Source organism: Dendrobium catenatum, unplaced genomic scaffold, assembly GCF_001605985.2.
Source record: "Dendrobium catenatum unplaced genomic scaffold, ASM160598v2 original_scaffold_51051, whole genome shotgun sequence".
Lineage (NCBI taxonomy): Eukaryota > Viridiplantae > Streptophyta > Magnoliopsida > Asparagales > Orchidaceae > Dendrobium > Dendrobium catenatum.
In genome coordinates, this window is record NW_021369505.1 from 87,355 (window position 1) to 105,821 (window position 18,467).

At 35.2% G+C, this 18,467-nt stretch overlaps 1 protein-coding gene across 2 annotated transcripts; it reads right to left on the bottom strand.

The window, feature by feature from the left end:
• Positions 1-2,258: 2,258 nt before the first annotated feature.
• Positions 2,259-17,229, bottom strand: LOC110116036 (26S proteasome regulatory subunit 8 homolog A). Of its 2 annotated transcripts, none has more exons than XM_020849476.2 (10): positions 17,051-17,229; positions 16,580-16,806; positions 12,241-12,338; positions 6,197-6,421; positions 5,927-5,989; positions 5,646-5,809; positions 4,487-4,643; positions 4,305-4,403; positions 3,935-4,045; positions 2,259-2,710 (listed from the first exon to the last, which is right to left on the bottom strand). In XM_020849476.2, exons 2-10 carry the CDS (start codon positions 16,791-16,793, stop codon positions 2,570-2,572), a joined length of 1,272 nt encoding a protein of 423 aa, XP_020705135.1. In that variant the 5' UTR covers positions 16,794-16,806; positions 17,051-17,229; the 3' UTR covers positions 2,259-2,569. The 2 variants fall into 2 exon arrangements, with proteins under 2 accessions (XP_020705135.1, XP_020705136.1); XM_020849477.2 differs by having other exon boundaries at positions 16,580-16,850.
• Positions 17,230-18,467: the final 1,238 nt, after the last annotated feature.

Sequence of the window (18,467 nt, forward strand, 5' to 3'; positions counted from 1 at the left end):
TTTTTTTATAGTTGGTAGATATTATTTGAGAAGTATTTAATTTCTCTTATAGATATTATAGAAATTAGGTTTCCAAAAATGAATAGTTAAGACCCCATAAAAGCACTAAATCTTTACAAGAGTCTGAGGACGGTTGTAGCGATTGTTGGTGGTGTTTATCGACAGTAATAGCATGAAATTGTAAGAAAGCTATTTGATTATCTCAGCTCTTCAACATCTCGTTCTATAAAGAATGAGGTCCTATTTATAACTTTTTTTAAATGGCATTTTGTTAAATTTTGCTAGCATCCATAGTACTCCATCATATTGTCCCTCTTGATAATAAGTTATTTATAAAACATTCAAATGCATTAATGATTTCAGAACTGAGTGATTCTGAACTCATTTGATTTATCTCATCGAGCCACTTGATTTAACTATAAGCAAGCTATAATCGAAAGTAATTTGATCCATCAATTTATGTTCATATGTTTTCAAATATAATTCAAGTGTCTGATTTGAGCTCATTTCATGTCGGATCGGATTATTTATAACGTTGATAACCCATCTCATCAAGACATTCAGTTCGTCTATAAGTTTCTTAAAATTAGAGTTTAGATGTTCCTAAATTTAGTTTTAGAAGTTTCTAATTCATATATTATCTTAATATTCGTGCTGAACATATGATTTTCTGGAATGATATCAAAATTGCTTTTAGATTAGTATTAAATAAAATTTGGTTAACTACACATATAATACACTCATCTCCTAATCAAGTAAGATATAGGGTAATATATATTTTGATTTAAATTATTTTTAAATCAGTGTAATATATATTTTGATTAGCAACTCATGTATTACACTGATCTCATTATCAAATAAGAGATTTGAACGAGTGGTTATCTTTAGTTTTACACCTTTGGCTTATCCTCTAACATAGAAATTTATAATTTTTTGATAAGTTATACATTGATTTTCGCCTATTTAAAAACTTTAAAAAATAAATTTTATTGTTATGTAAAGTATGGTTTGTTCATAAAAAAGGACAAAAAAGTAAGGTATTAGGTTTCAACCCTATTTAAATTATTTTTTATTGACTACTCATGCACTACACTATTCTCAAAGCTAATCAAATTCCATCATCACCTTTTTTTAATGAATTTTAAAAAAAAAAAAAAAATAAATAAAACTTATAGTACTCTAAAGAATACTTACAATTTAATTTGAAACAAGCTTTTATATCATAATATTCAGATTTAGCATGCATGTGCTCGTTTGATTTTGTTTTTTAAAATGATCAAAATTAATATAAAAATCAATTCTTAGTTCTAATAGTAATTAGGGTGAATTGGAAATAAATGAAAAATGATTTTAATTAAAATTTAGATAGAGGAAATGGGTAAAATGGCAAGATGAAACAAATAATAATCATAGTATTATTTTTCTTAATGTAGGAAGTGACAAATGAAGTGGACTATAATCGCATATTGTTATCATTTATATTAATATATGGATGATAGCTTTGACTTCTACTCAATTTCCAAAAATATGTTTAAACCTTATTTAGTTAAATTTTATACTATATTTAATGATTGGATGCTTCTAATTATCATATTTAATCATAATGTAATTTGTATAAATTGAATTTAATTTCAAAATATTATATCAAGTTTTATAATGAAAGGGGTGGTTTAGTGGTCATTATGAGTTGATAAGTCCATGATAGTTATAAATATGAAGTGCTTTATTGGTTGAATGAGCCAATGAACTCTTTGTATCCTCCATATATCTCACTTTGGAGAGAAGTATGCTATCAATCAAATGATTTAAAAAACCCATTGGGTTGAGATCTTCCAAGATATTAGATTATTACTATTTTAATGTTAATGTCCTCTCATCTAAAGTTTGCACCAACACCTATAAATAAGAGGCATTAGATGCATATGGAAGTTTCAACCCATTGTTAATTGAATAACAAATGATGATCAATGACTTTTGCTTATGACATCGAGTCTTAGGCTTCGTTTGGATAACTTTCTTACTTCTTAAAATAATTTTCTAATAAAAATTTTAAATTTTTATACTTAAAAGCTGCTTTAAAAAGCAATAATAAAGCCGTCTCAAACGAAGCCTTAGTTAAGAATTTTTATACTAAAAAATTACTTTATAAAACAATAAGAAAGCTTTCCCAAACCCAAACATAATCTTAATAGATTCAAAGCCAAAACACTCCTACTTGATAATAGAGTCGACATATGATACATGCAACAAAAATGTCCTGCTCTAAATTAATTTTATTCAACCCTAAAAAAGAACAGCGAGTGCGAAGGCTACAATCTAATTGATTCACTGCAATTCTTAAGAAAACAATAAATATTTCGACAACACCCACATTGAATACCGCATATCATCAGATCAAACAGTATTTCGAATATAAGGATTTCTTAGATTTTGTCCACTCCCATATGAAACATTTTGATGGTATTGATAAACCTCATCAAACGCATTAAACATTGTAAACAACTTCAGAAGCATTTAAATAGTTGAAAATCAGACGCAATACTTCATTCGCGTGGGGTATGAAGAAAGACTACTTCCACAATTTTCTGAGGGACATGTTCTTCTCAGTCTCCTTCTTCATGACCTTGGCCACTGCCATCTCGAAATCCTCCTGCGTAACGTGCACTCTCCTCTCTCTGAGGGCAAACATCCCTGCTTCTGTACATACAGCCTGAACGCACCAAAATCATATCAAATTACTCTTACGAATCATGCAATTTACTCAGTAAGTGCATATGTTGACAACTTCAATAACGAAAAATACAACAACAACAACAACAAAATCAAGCCTTTTGTCCCACTACGTGGGGTCGGCTGCATCAATTCTTTTTCGCCATTGTGTCGTGTTAAAAGTCAAATTCTCATTTAAATCTAATAAAGAAAGATCATTTCTAATATTTTCTAACCAAGTCTTTTTAGGTCTATCTCTACCTTTTTTAACATAAGTCAAAATCTAATACCTCAACTTTTTTAACCGGGTCATCGAAAGGCCTCCGTTTAATGTGACCAAATCATCTAAGACAACTTTCTCTAATCTTATCTTCCAGTGCAGTTATTCCAACCTTTTTCAAGCATATGCTCATTTCGTATCCTATCTCTACTAAGGGTAAAGCCAGTCATCCACCTAAACATCCTCATCCCTGCAACACTTAGTATTATGCTTCTCTTTTAATGGCCAACAAAGAAAAAATAATAGTAAGTAACATTTAAGTAGTAAGAACACCGAGAACCACTAGCATAAGAGGCCGCCGGGATCTTCCCAAGGCACCTTCATTAAGTCAACGTAGGTCCATATGTTGACAACGTCAACAAGCGAGTTAATAATATTATATAGGGGAATTCACATAAATTTTATCCATCTCTATAGCATTTGGTGTCTAAATCACATCAAAATTAATACATAAAAAATAACTTTTATGTTAGGTAAGTTAGGGTCACTTATATTTTTGATGTGACATAAAGATTACGATTTTATATAAGCAAATATAAAGATTTATATATTAAATATGTAAATAAGTAAGAATTCAGAGATATGTTAGTCTACCATAATTTTAATGGCTAGACGAGCTTCAAAAGGAAATAATATATTAAATTTGCACCAAATGCATACCTGCATGTGCATACATATAGTTGCCCAAAATACCTAATAAACAAATGCTACATTCACCCCTTAAAATTTACATTCAAACTCAATCAAGCCACATAAACCTTTGTGATTACGTGCACCACTAAAAAGACCCCCTAAACAAAAGTGTATGACAGTCACCATTTTGATTGGTCCACCTAAAGCAGTGGACTGCTCTATGTAGATTTTTTTTATTTATTTTAGATAATATAGCAGTACTCTATTAATAATATACAAGAGCCAATCACAAATCGAGAAGCTGAATGTTACCTTAAGCTCAGCGCCAGATGCGCCATTCATCTTTTCGGCAATCTTCTTTAGATCAATTCCACGCATCAAGTTCATCTTCCTCGAATGAATTTTCAGGATATCCCAGCGGGACTGAAAAAACCTCATTTAAATTTAGCATTTCATACGAATTAATCATAAACAAACTTTGAGGATTGATTAATGCTTCATTTGGGACGTCTTTTTTATTGCTTCTTAAAACAACTTTTTAGTACAAAAATTAAAATTTTTATACCAAAAAACCGCTTTAAGAAGCAATAAGAAAGTCATCCCAAACAAAGCCTAAATGAGTCACATCAGAAGTGCATCTCTATTTGTTAAAGCAAAGCAATTCTGAAATTAAAACGCATGCCTCTTCGTTGGGGTTGGGAAACTCAATCTTTCTATCAATACGACCAGGCCTGAGCAGAGCTTGATCCAAAATATCAATCCTATTAGTGGCCATCAGAACCTGTCAAATAAAAAGGTTTGAGCATTTTCTTACGTGATTCGGTTTAGTTTCAATATTAATATTAACAAAATCAGAGATGGCACCTTTATCTTATTTGAAGCTTCAAACCCATCTAACTGATTGAGAAGTTCAAGCATGGTCCTTTGCACCTCACTATCCCCATTGCCGGATCCAGATTCCATTCTAGAAGAACCAATACTATCAATTTCGTCCATGAAGATGATAGATGGGGCATGTTCCCTGTAAGTAGTACGATAGACATTCAAATGTCAGAATTTATAATTTCAAAAAGATTTAGCTTAAACAGATTTGCAGTGAAAAGGCAGCTTAAACAGCAATGAATGGATGTACTAAAAAAAATAGCACCAAAACTGGTGAGCTCCGCTTGTTTTGGAAGAGTGAAGAGTTAAAATAGGAAATGAAAAAGAAAAAATAGAACGACAATCGTAAAGTAACTCATTTGAAATTAATTTTTACCCGCTTGTTTGATTAAGAAGAAATTAAGTGATAACTTTATTTCATTGCTTGGTTGATGATAAATTGAGTTTTTATTTTGTCTATATTTTTAATTTTTTTGTTTTGCAAGGAGGGGGTCATTTGAATTGTATTGAAGTTTTTGGTTGATAGGAAATAGGGTGGAACTTTTTTTATCTGATTGATGAGAAATTAAATTCTTTCTTTCTCATGAAAAGGGGCCGTTACGTGCAATCGCATAAAATGGCAGCCTATTGATGATCAGGTTAAGAAAGTAGATGTATTACATTTGGCTTATGAAGATAGGGTAGAGATAGACCTAAAAAGACTTGGTTATAAAATATTAGAAATGACCTTTCTTTATTAGATTTAAATGAGAATTTGACTATTAATAGGACACAATAGAGAAAAAGGATTCATATAGCCGATCCCACATAATGGGGGTAAAGGCTTGATGTTGTTGTTGTTGATGATTAATGAGAAATTAAATTCTTTCTTTCTCATGAAAAGGGGGTTTGTGCTACATTATAATGATGACCTTCTCAAATTTCTTATTCTTTTCGCCGGACTAGAAAAATTGATAATAAAAAATGCATGTGTTTTAAATTTTTTTAGGGATGATTTGATTGCATGAAGTAGAAAACATGACTTGAAAATTGATGATTTTGTTCACTAATTTTGAGCATGAAAATGAGGCAGTTTTGAAAATGAGGCTTGATGTTGTTGTTGTTGTTTGATAGGTTGACGTCAACAAGAACCTAAGCATACCTTGCCATAACAAAGAGTTCACGAACCATTCTAGAGCCTTCTCCAATGTACTTCTGAACCAATTCAGAGCCAGAAACCCGAATGAAGGTGCAGTCAGTATGATGAGCAACAGCCCTTGCCAGTAAAGTCTTTCCAGTACCAGGCGGTCCATACAACAAAACTCCCTGGAAAAGGAAAAAGTCACAAGTTCAGGATACTACCCAAAAAAAAAAAGAAAAGAGACTCAAACTTTTACTGCAATCAAAAGAAAAAATAACAATATAGATGTACATGTACAATACCTTAGGTTGGGCAATTCCAAGACTTTCAAACAACTCTGGATGTTTGATTGGAAGCTCAATAACCTGCATATAAAATTAGACTTTTTAAATAATGCTCAAATACTATTGTTAATTTAAGTTTCGAATTAAAGCATTAAAAGGTCATGAAATGAACGCTAATTGTATTATAAGGTTAAGAAATGAAGGTAATTTACAAAAATTATGCAAAAAAAAATCATATATTGGAGTAGAAAAAATAAGAAAAAACAAGTTCAGCTGATTTCTTCTAACCTCCTTTATCTCTTTAATTTGCTGGTCAAGCCCACCAATCATATCATAAGTAGAATCAGGAACCTTTTCAACTTTCATAAGATTAACCAAAGGATCTACTTTGCTAGGCAGAATCAAGTGAAGGACATAGCTATCATTGCGAAGAGCAACTCTGGTTGATGGAGTGATCTTTGTTATGTCAATATTCTTATCCACATCAACAACATATTTTCCTTCTGGATGGACCTGAAAATCAAATCAAACTTCAGCTTCTCGCACCTAATAGATTTAGGCTACTTTTTGAAGAATTTCTTAGAGATATAGGGTTTACTTTTCCCTCAAAAAAGAAACACGAAGAGAATAAACTACAGCATTAAACTTTCCGATAATTTAATCTAGTGAATTGTTGCCAAACAGCATTGGCATCAATAAGTGCATCAGTATAGCAATTGAATCATGGAAAACAATAAAAACAATTAAGAAAATCACACTGTTCATTGGAATTAGTTCAAGTCTATGATGCACCGACACTTCTCCTCAAAGAGGCGTGCAGTGTCCGACACCGTATCCGACACGACACTCGTCCGACACTCCTCCGACACGTGTCGGACACGCTGAAAACGTGTCTGATTAAAAAATATTAAATACAAATTGGACATGCGTGTGTATTTTAAATATTTTATGAATTTTTTAAATATAATTTATTGTATTTGGCATGATTTAAACTAAATTTCTTATTTCCTATCCACAACACCAAATCAACGCCGCACTTAATACCCAATCATCGAATATTCTCATTTTCATTTCTTTTTGGCAGTGAAGGTATTTTCATCTCCTCTCTCGATGACTGATAAACGGCATCGACGCTTGACTCTCGACATCCTAATACTAATCATTTTAAACACAAATTCTAATAAATGACTTATTATTTTCAAATTATTTTTAAAATTATACTTATTTAATTTTTATATACTATTTTTTAAATATAAAAACTATAATACCGTATCCAACCCGTGTCCGTGTCCTATATTTTTAATAACTGACGTGCCCCGTGTCCGTGTCGTGTCGTATCCGTGCCGCCGTGTCCGTGTCTATGCATCATAGGTTCAAGTACTCAAAAATGCATACAATATATACCATTGCATACAAAGATGACATACAAATCAAGGCAAGCTAATCAACAAACAATAGAACATAGGGAGTGCAATAAAGAATAATATGCTTAATCAAACCCCTTTGCAAAAAAAATTTCAAACTCATAGTGACAACCACACCAATAAAGCGTTGTGCACTAAGCACAACCAGCATGTTAAGCAAGAAAAAAATATGTGTTTCCAGAGTAGAGCACTACCCGTACGTTCCACAATACTAAGATGCCCTGCAAATACCTGATGTAGTACTAGAGAGAAAGAAGTGCAGCATTGAAATTGTAGAGAACGAGCATCATCAACACCATGTAGAGTGCGCAATGAGCATGCTTCATGTCCACCTGACCAAAATCCTTCAATTCAGTTCCATCATCATCATCATCATCATCATCATCATTAGCCATACGACCCTTACCTCAACTATTTGGGGGCAACTACGTGAATCCTCATTTTCCACTCATTTCTATAAGAGCTTGCATGTGTTGAACATATTCTTTCAACTTCTAACCATGTTACTTGAGATCCAGCCTTCCATCCTACTATTTCAATAGCAAATTTATATACCCATTTAATGGGCGTATTTTCTAATTTATCTACCCATTTAATGGGTGTATTTTCTATCCTTCATTGTATAAGTCCAAACTAACCAAGTCTATTTTCAACAATCATATTTGCAATAAATGTTGCAACAATTATTTCTCTAATTCATTCATCACTTTATCATTCCGGTTTTTTCCACACATCTATTTTAACTATCTTATTTTCATCATGCTTAACTTAGTCATTAAAGATCCTCATGCTCCCCAAATATGATACTAAGGAGCTGTATGGTTGATTGACGTGGATGAAGAAGAGGAATTGAATAAGGATGGAAAGGGAGAGGAGCCCGTGCATTTGAAGGTGGTGGAAGTTTCATTGAACTCTATAGTGGGATTCACCCGCCAATCACACTATGAAGGTAAGGGACATATAGGAGGAGAAGCAGTGGAGATCCTGGTTGACAGTGGGGCTACCGCCTAAAACTGGTAGACATGAGAGGGTGGAGTGATGATGGGTATAGAAAACGTAGAGATGAGCAGAGGGATATGTCAAGGTTTGATGGTAGAGCACAAGGGATCCACATAAGAGAAGATTTCCTTCCATTGGAGTTAGGAAGTACTGACTTGATCTTGGACATGAAATGACTACAAATTTTGGGGGAGTCCAAGGTGAACAGGAAGGCTTTGGCTATGGAGATTAAGGTGGAGGAGAGAAGGGTAGTAATTAATGGAGACCCCAACTTATCAAAGGCAATGATTCTGTTGAAAACCATGGTTCGAGCCCTTCAAGGGCAATGAGGGGGATTCTTGGTGGAGCTCCAGAGTAGAGGGAGGAGAGAAAAAGGGTGAAGAGGACATTCCTGACATTGTCCAGCCCTTACTTCAGCAGTTCAGGAAGGTATTCCAACTTCCCAAGGATTGTCACCCCTAAGGGAGCACGAGCATTCTATTGTTCTTTAGGAGGGAGTTTCCCCCATTAGTGTTCAGCCCTGTCGATACCCCAGATCCAGAAGGATGAGATTGAGAAACTGATTCGGGAGATGCTTGGAGCTGAAATCATCAGGCTCAGTGCGAGCCCCTTCTCAAGTCCTGTATTATTGGTGAAGAAGGATGAGAGCCAGAGGTTCTACGTAGATTATAGTGCTTTAAATAAGGAAACGTTACCAAACAAATTACTCATACTTATCATTGATGAGTTGTTAGACGAGTTGCATGGATCTGTGATATTTTCTAAGATCGACTTGAAATTCGGATATCATCATATTAGAATGGGACCAAGAGACATCCATAAGACAACTTTTCATACGCACGAAGGGTATTATGAGTTTTTGGTAATGCCATTTAGCCTCACTAACGCTCCAACCACCTTCTAGTACCTGATGAACAGAGTATTCCATCCCCTACTTATGAAGGTTTGTGCTTATTTTTTCTTATGATATATTGGTTTACAATAGGTTTGAACGGGAGCATTTAAAGCATATAGGAGTTGTGTTGTCGATCTTGAGGCAACACTCCTTATATGCCAATAAGAAGAAATGTTCATTTACCCAGCCCAGAGTGGTGTACTTCAGGCATGTGATATCTCAGGGAGGAGTTGCAGCGGAACAGAGTAAGATTAAGGCCATGCTCAGATGGCCCATACCCAAAAATCTGAAGGAACTAAGAGGATTTTGGAACTCACCGGTTACCATCGAAAATTTGTGAAGGAATACAGATCAATAGCAGGGCCATTGACAGAACAGCTCAAGAAGGACAACTTCAAGTGGAGAGAATCGGCCACCCAGGCTTTTGAGGAGTTGAACAAAGCTATGATCAGTGTGCCAGTCTTAGCCCTTCCATATTTTAGCCAGCCTTTTATTGTGGAGACAGACACCTCGGGTTTTGGGCTAGGAACGTTTCCAAAGGTTAGTGGCCTCGGGTTTTACAGAACCAAAGGCCAGTGGCCTATTTCAGTTAGGTGTTGACGGCCCGATCTAGGCTCAAATCAGTTTACAAGAGAGAGTTGATAGCGATTGTGCTAGCGATTCAGAAATGATGATCGTATCTCCTTGGAAGACATTTCATCGTCAGAATGGGACAAAGAAGTTTGAATTATTTGTTGGAGCAGAGAATGGTCACTAAAGAGTATCAGAGGTGACTTTCCAAGTTATTAGGTTATGACTTTGAAACCCCAGCTAATGGCATTATTTGTGCCTTTGGTGGTTGACTGGGAAGCACTGAGAAAAGAGAGCAAACATGATGCACGCCTAAAGAAAATTAGGGAGGATCTGGCAGGAAACAAGGACAACCATCCAGGTTATTGAGTAGTGAGACAAAAACTGCTTCATGAGGGGCGCTTTGTGCTTCCAAAGACCTCTTCTTACATTCCATGCTTACTCCAGGAGTTCCATGGGACGGCTATTGGGGGACATGCAGGGTTCCAAAAGACATACTGCCGGCTGTCTGCAGAGATGTACTGGGAGGTAATGAAGAAGGATATTGAGAAGATGGTGACTAACTGTGACATATGCCAGAGGCACAAGTATTTAGCAATGTCTCCAGGAGAGCTCCTCCAACCGTTAGCTCCACCAGAAAAGGTATGAGAGCAGGTGACCATGGATTTCAATGAAGGGCTACCCAAGTCAGAAGGATACACTATGATTATGATGGTAGTGGATCGACTGAGTAAGTATGTCCATTTATTCCCCTTCGCCGCTCGTGTACTGCAATATCAGTAGCAATGATTTTCATGAGAGAGGTGTTGAGATTACATGGGATCCCAGAATCGATCGTTTTGGATCGAGATAGGATCTTTTTAAGCCATTTTTGGAAGGAGTTGTTCAAGATGCAGGGGACCATTCTAAAAAGAAGCATTGCTTGTCATCCTCAGACTAATGAGCAGACAGAGGTGGTCAATTGTGATGAGGAAACTTATCTACAGTGTTTTACATCAGACACACCCAAGTTGTGGGCAAATGATTAGCATGGGTAGATTATTGGTATAACATTTACTATCATTTAGCAGCTCAAACCACACCATTCAAAGTGTTATATGGAAGAGATCTGTCACAATTGATATATTATGGATATAGTAGCACATCGGTGGGTTCAGTAGAGCAGTATTTGGATAGAGATAGAATATTGATAGAGCTGAATGGGGCATTTGTTGAGAGCCCAGTAAATTATGAAAAGGAAAGCAGATGCACTAAGGAGGGACATTCAGTTTGAAGTAGGGGGATAGGGTTTATTTAAAGCTCTGCCCCTACAGACATAAATCTTTAGCATGAAGACAGAATGATAAAAGTTATCACCCAGATATCTTGGTCCTTCCGAGATAGTGGAGCGCATCGGGGCCGTGGCTTATCACCTACAGTTACCACCATCGTTAGCTATCCACCTGATGTTTCATGTGTCCCAGTCGCAGCGGGCGACGGGAGAGTATATTCCATCTTCTTTACTTCCCCCGACATTGACGAACGACATGGAGGTGTTGTTGGAACCATTAGAGGTCAAAGGAGTGCGCTAGGGAGTAACTGGAAGAAAAGAGGTGCTAATCAGGTGGAAAGATCTACCAGGCATGAGGCCACATGGGAGGATTACTAGATTCAACAGCAGTTCCCTGCATTCCACCTTGAGGGCAAGGTGGAACTTTTGGGGGGAGTATTGATGCGCCTAGGCTGGACAAGGCAAGAAAGGAGGTTTAGGGAGTGGGGCCCAACAGGGAATTAATACATTATATTAGGAGAAAATCAATTAGGAAAATCTTTCCTAATGAGATCCTTTCCTAATATAATTATTTTCAAATTAAGGAGGGAGATATATTAGGAAGGGGGCTGAATTAGGAAATCCTTTCCTAATGAGATCCTTTCCTAAATGAATTATTTTAAAATTAATGAGGGAGATATATTTGGAAGGGGGCTGATTTAGGGGTCTTGAGTGCTGTAGTTTTATTTTGTGAGGGATCCTAGCGGCGTCTAGGGTTTGGGAGAGAAGATCCTCCTCTTGAAAGAGGATCAATTGTAGCTTGCTTCTTATTATTTGATTTCCTAGCAATAAAATTCAGTTATTTTGCTGAAATTTACTGTTGTTTGCTGATTTTTGTGGTTCGAGACGTATCAGTCTGCTTTACATAAACTGCAGTAATTTTATCTAAAAAAGCTTCTCCTAAATGCTATATTAAGCAAGAATTTTCCTTGGAATTAATCTTTTCTACCACAACAAGGAAAATAATCAATAATATTTCAATTTTCTTAAAAAAGTGATGCTTACCATCACTAGCTTCTATACAACATATTTGATTGGTCTATCGCACCATAAAAAATATCATGCTCCCAATGTATTGCATAACTTATTTGAATTTCCACAACAACAAATAATAATAATAATAATAATAATATACCTTGACTAAAACCTTGGACTTTCCCATAACTTTGACTACTTCACCAACATATGACCCTGGCTCTTGAAGCAATTGCAACTCTTCTCTCAATGCTCTAACTGCAATTTCACAATTAGATATAGACTTCAGTACATAAACCAAAATGGAGGCAAGAATAACTTTCTTTATTGAGAAGCATTACGAATGCATTTTAATTTGCTTGCAATAATTAAGAACAATATAAAGCGAAATAATGCCAATAGTTTATCAAAAGTTGGGCACGTTAAAAAAACAACAAAATAAATAAATTCTGTTCAATCAGAATAAAAACATTGATGCAAGAACCATATAAAGTCAAATGCAAAGACATAGAACTGTAAAGAGCTTAAATTGAGACTAAGACCAATAACCATGGGTGGGCACTGGGCATCATTCAACATCTTCCTGGATGTATGCAAGCTAGAAAAAACACAAGAATCCATGAACCATGAAAATTGTGATCATATTCAAAAATGATATTTTATATGTTAGAAAGAAATGGAAGATTCATGAAAATGTTTGACACGTCAAGACACCAAACTATGTAGGGTGAATAGAGATGATCATGAGAATCTCGTTAATTAGAATAAATAAACAGAAAAATAAAGCTGGAATATCCCAAATACCATTCAGTTCCAACACGAAAAGTAGTGCGGAAGTGGATGGAAGATTGCAAGCTAAAGAAATCAAAGACAATGCAAGGAAAATGAGCATGAGGCAACACCAAAAATAGATCAATGATGAGATGGCAACACCAAGTGACAACCCAATCATAGATAAGAGAGGACTCGGGCCACATCTATACCAACTTCTACGACAGGATAAAAAGAATATATACATATACTATGAAGTCTGCATGGCAAGGGATATGATCTAGTATGAAAAAATAAGTTTTTCCCAAAAAAAAAAAAACACCCTAAAAAAAATTGTAGGACCTATAGATGGAGAATTCTATCCATTAGGCTTTATTTAGTTGCTTGAATTCAAATTAACAACATATATTGAAAAACAGTATATTTACAGAATTCTATCATTTGGTTCAAAGTGTATAGATACTAATATTATTTTAAATTCTAAAAGCACCTTCAAAATCCATCAAAAATGGTGATAACATTTCAAATACAAAGCGAATGAAATGAAATCAACATTTCAAAAACATGTTTACCTTCTAAAGGCAACCAAACGAGCCTGTAATAGTAGATTGTCATGTCTATCCATCTCCTAAGATTGTTCCCAAAGTTGTTTAAAAAGCATTTCTCTAGTGCAGGCTTCAAACAAAAGACCATAAGACCATGACCATTAATTTTCATCTACCAATTGAAAATTAGTAGCAATGGAGTTTCATCAAATTTCATGATTACATGCCTTGTGTGCATATTAAAGCAGCAAAAAGATTACGAGATCTGACACAAAAACAGAAAAACTTCATCTATGCTTGATTTTCTAAAATAGTGCCACCAAGTATGTCTTAAAGATCATAAACTATGCATACATTAGTCTTCAGTTAATTGGAAGGATCTAAGGCGGAAAAGTGCAAATAAGATCCCATACAAAATAACATATCCATAATAAACGAAGTATGCTCTTAGTGCATGGCCAAACAATCACAAAAACACATAAAACCATCTATGGCACCATTTTAGGTGATGCCAAAGAAGAAGAGAAATGTGGCCTTGAAAACTCCAAGAAAGGCTTCAAATTTATACATAGAAATATCTATAGTAGACTTCAATTGATCCCACAAAATATGTTTACTACAGGTCTATAAGTTTTAATGTTCTTCAAACACAGACATCATGAATGTAAAATTACATATTTAACATGAAATGAATTAAGGGAGGAAAATCAATACTTATCATCAGGGAGCTTTCATATGTCCAAATTGAAATAGAGTATAATGCCATGTATTAAACTTTATCTTTGTATTTTTTATTTTCAGTGTTATAGCCATAAGGATATATAGACATAATAAAATAACATACCACATACAAATTGATTTGAAAGGTCATTAGTTGCAAAAAGTATATGCTACCCAACTTAAAATACAAACAAACAATCACATGAAAACATTTGATAATCCTAATGCATGGGTGAAAATCTTTGAAATTTATAATGCATGATCCAGTGATCATATAATGTTTACGCCCTACATGTCATAAACAATTTCAGTTTCCAGCCAAATGTTACCTCGGAACTAACAGAATAACACTAGTGGATATAAAACCATCATCGTCACCCTTATAAAAAGCTCTATTCCAACTATTTGGCACTTTCTCTATGAATCCAATCAAAGGACACTTGAGGTATTTGATAAATGTTGCATGACTTCTAGCCATGTTATTTTAAGTCTACAATTTTTCTTTTCTAACCCTTCAATGATATCACACTTTATCTCAATCTTCTGCCCAAGCCAACTAAAGCTATGTTTTCATTGTATAATTTCAAAAGCTGCTACTTCCACAGTCCAACTTCCCCTAAATAAAATCATTCCTCCCTCAAAATTCTAATTTTGCAACGCATACATCATAACACTCTTGTTTCCACCACTTTCAACCTCATTATAAGTGACTTCTTCATTATCCAACACTCAAATCCATATAACATAATGGATCTAATATAAATTTACCTTTCAAGCCTCATCAATATTATCATAATGAATAATACTAAAGAATAACTTCAACATATTAGCAAACTAGCTTTATTACGAGAAATTATAATCTCATCAATATCCTAGTTCTTTTCTACAAAGATACAAAGTTATAAAATATTGGTTGATAAATAATGTATTCACATTAACAAAAATTGTACATCACGAGCTCAATCTTTGATCCAATAAAACTAAGCCCAAAATCTATAAATTTCCTATATTATTTTGAATTTTTAATTACATCATAAGTAGTCTTAATATCTAAATGCATCACCTATAAGTAGAATAAAACAAGAAGTCTCACTTCATTTTTAAATAACCTCCATAGCCAATTCAAATGCTAGAAACTTAATAAAATTGAGATTAAAAACTAATTACACCATAACCAATTCAGACATAGTTGCACATTACAAAACTTAAATAATTTCATCATACAATTGATGCACACTTTCTTTGTGAAATGCCCACCAAAATAATTCTTGTGTCACTCAATTAAATGAAATTTCAAGATCAAAACACTATATGAGGATCCTTGCTTGCTTGTCTTCCATTATAGCCTAATCACAAATCCATCGACGCCTCATCAAACCCCATATTGATGGGCGCTTCATTGTCCTGTGGAAAAAATTCCCTTCTTGTGCAGACAATGTTTTCTCCCATTTTTTGACATAATAAATAAATTTGTACATCATTACATGAACTTCCTCATTAATCAAGTTAAGCTCCCAAGCATGTACCAATTTAGCCCCATGAGACAGAACATTTTTCAATGAATCATTGTGTAATGAGCTTCATCATAATGATTGTATAAAGTTTTATGTAATCCAATGAAATGCATACACCTCCTAACAATAGGAAAAGCTAAAAGATGCAGGATTTAATGCCATATCCTCCTAGAAAGCCATCATCAGCTTATGGAAATTACTTATCCCTGGACATCAGAGTCATTGTAAGAAAATGTATCTAACTAATTTATATACCATGTCTTCTATTTCTTAAGAACATGTTAAGAGTTGATAATCACGGGTAGATCTAGGCATGGACTTTGTGATAGTTAAGTCTATATATCTGCAAAGTTTTTCTTTTCTCGCTCTTCTCTTTATAAACTTATTGCAAGGGCCAAGCTATGAACGAACAACGCTAAACCCGTAGTAATCAAAAGTAGAAATCCTATTTTAGATATGCAGGATATGTTGGGAAAACAACAACCATGAATATGACATGAATTCCCTTGAACTAATGTAAAAAACCTTCTGATCCAAAATACAATTCGTGATAGCACGAAGTTGTGATTTATATATCACAGACAAAAGGAAAAGAAGCGTCCTCTCAGCATGATATGTTATAAGCTTCAATAATTATTCTACAAAGTGACAGCTGAAAGAAAAATTCCACCCTTTATAATCGATAGATTCAATGAAATCCTTCATGACCAGCCAAACTCCGACCCTCACCACCACCAACAACAACAACATCAAGCCTTTATCCCACTACGTGGGGTCGGCAACAAAAGAAAAGCGCCTACTATTAAAACGCACAACGTCAAAGTCAGATCGAACAAGCCAATCAAAATTCATACTGTCCGCTTGGCTTTCAGATTGCGACTCCCAGACGCGAAAACGAATCTGGGTTCCAGGTTGGAAGGGTAGTGTTAGGGTTCTGAAAGAAGCTAACCTTTGGCGTTGAGGTCGTTGCGCTGGGCCTCGAGACGGTTGAGATTGTGAGACTTCTGCCGAACCTGGAGCTGAAGATCGTGTATGTGTTGCAGGTAGTACTGCCTAAGACCTTCTCCTCCGCCGCCCCTAGTCTTCGCCGGTGGCGATCGGATATCTCCGTCCGCCTCCGTCTGCGTCAGAAATCGCTTGCTCTCGATTGCTACAGATGCCATTACTCTTAAGGGCCTGTTTGGATGCAGGATTTAGACCGGATTTGAAGCGGATTTGAGCTAAATCCAGCCAAACGGCCAAAAAATGTAAAATCAAATCTCAGGGTAAACTTTTCCCAAAAAAAAATCTCAGGGTATATCAAAGCTGCGGTTGACGGAAAATTCCCCCTTTTCGTGATAAATCCCGCATTTACCAAATCCATTTATTCTCCGGATTTACGGGATTTGGCCGAAGAAGCGCGCGAAAGGGAGAAAGTTACCTTCACAGCAAGTAAGATCCCGTTGTTGCTTCCGATCAAAAAAATCGAAACTTCCGATCCAGCAGCAAGGGAACGTCGTCGACGGAGCGAAGTCGAACAGCGACGAAGAAGAACTCGTGCAAAACTCTACACTAATGCGAAGGAACGCAGCAAATAGAAAGGGAAAAGCAAAACTTTTTGGGATTTTTACATACATACCACTTTATAATATTACATATTTAACATCTAATTTTTAAATATTACACTCATACCATTTATTCTCTATTTTCACAACAAAATTGCCACTCCATTACTTCGTCGTCTTTTCTCCTCAATCATCTAGTCTGGATCATCTCCTTCTCCTTCCATCTTCTCTCTAATTCGTTTTAAGGAGGATCTGCTTTTAACCAATCGATGGAAACGAGAGAAGCAAGTAAAATGCAAAAGCCGAGGGGAATCAGCGGAGCAGAGAGGAGGGCTTCATCGAAATGGATCTTTTTATTTTGCCTTGCGAGCTTCGGGAGAGGTAACGAAGACCCATGAAGCCATACAGTGAGTTGAAATTTCCCGAGCAAATATCATTGCAGGATCCCATCGGCAAAGGAAAAAGGCTTTATTGATGTCAGATCTTTGGATAAGGCAATATCATCACTTGAAATGGAGTTGGCTGCGACAAGGAGCTCTCATGAGCTGATGGGTCTGGATGGTTCTCCTACCATTGCAACATCGGCAAAGGAAAAAGGCTTTCGTTGTTATTGGGATCAATACTGCATTTAGCAGTAGGAAGAGGCGTGATTCTATCAGAGAGACTTGGATGCCTCAAGGTTTTGGATTTTTTTTTTTTTGTTTGCATTCTATTTGTAGCTTACATAATTATGCTTGCATTCACATAACTTGAATAGAATTTTGCTACGGTGGAAGAGCATATACGGGCAGCTACGGTGGAAGATCTTCTACGGGTAGCTTGAAGAGCAGCTACGGTGTGGAGCAGCTACGGTGGAAGAGCAAATACGAAAGGGATTCTGGAAAAAATGCGATGATAACACACTTGGAACAGAGCATCTAACGCGGGAAAAAATTGTCTCCTCCGCGGAAACAGCCCACGCGGGGAGGAAGATAAAAGAAGTGAGGTAACGCTTTTACCGAGTGGTATTTTGTTGTGAAAATAAAGATAGTGGTATGAGTGTAATATTTAAGATTAGGTGTTAAATATGTAATCATATGTTTATAAAGTGGTTGTATGTAAAAATCCCAAACTTTTTGTTGTTGTTGGATAACTTAATTAATATAATATAAACTAATTAAATAATATTAAATAATAATTAAATACTAATAAACTTTTAGTTAAATACTTAGTTATTTCAAAATAATTGACAGGATTAAATATAATTTAAATGAAATAATTATTATAAAACAATTTAAATAATAATTAAATATA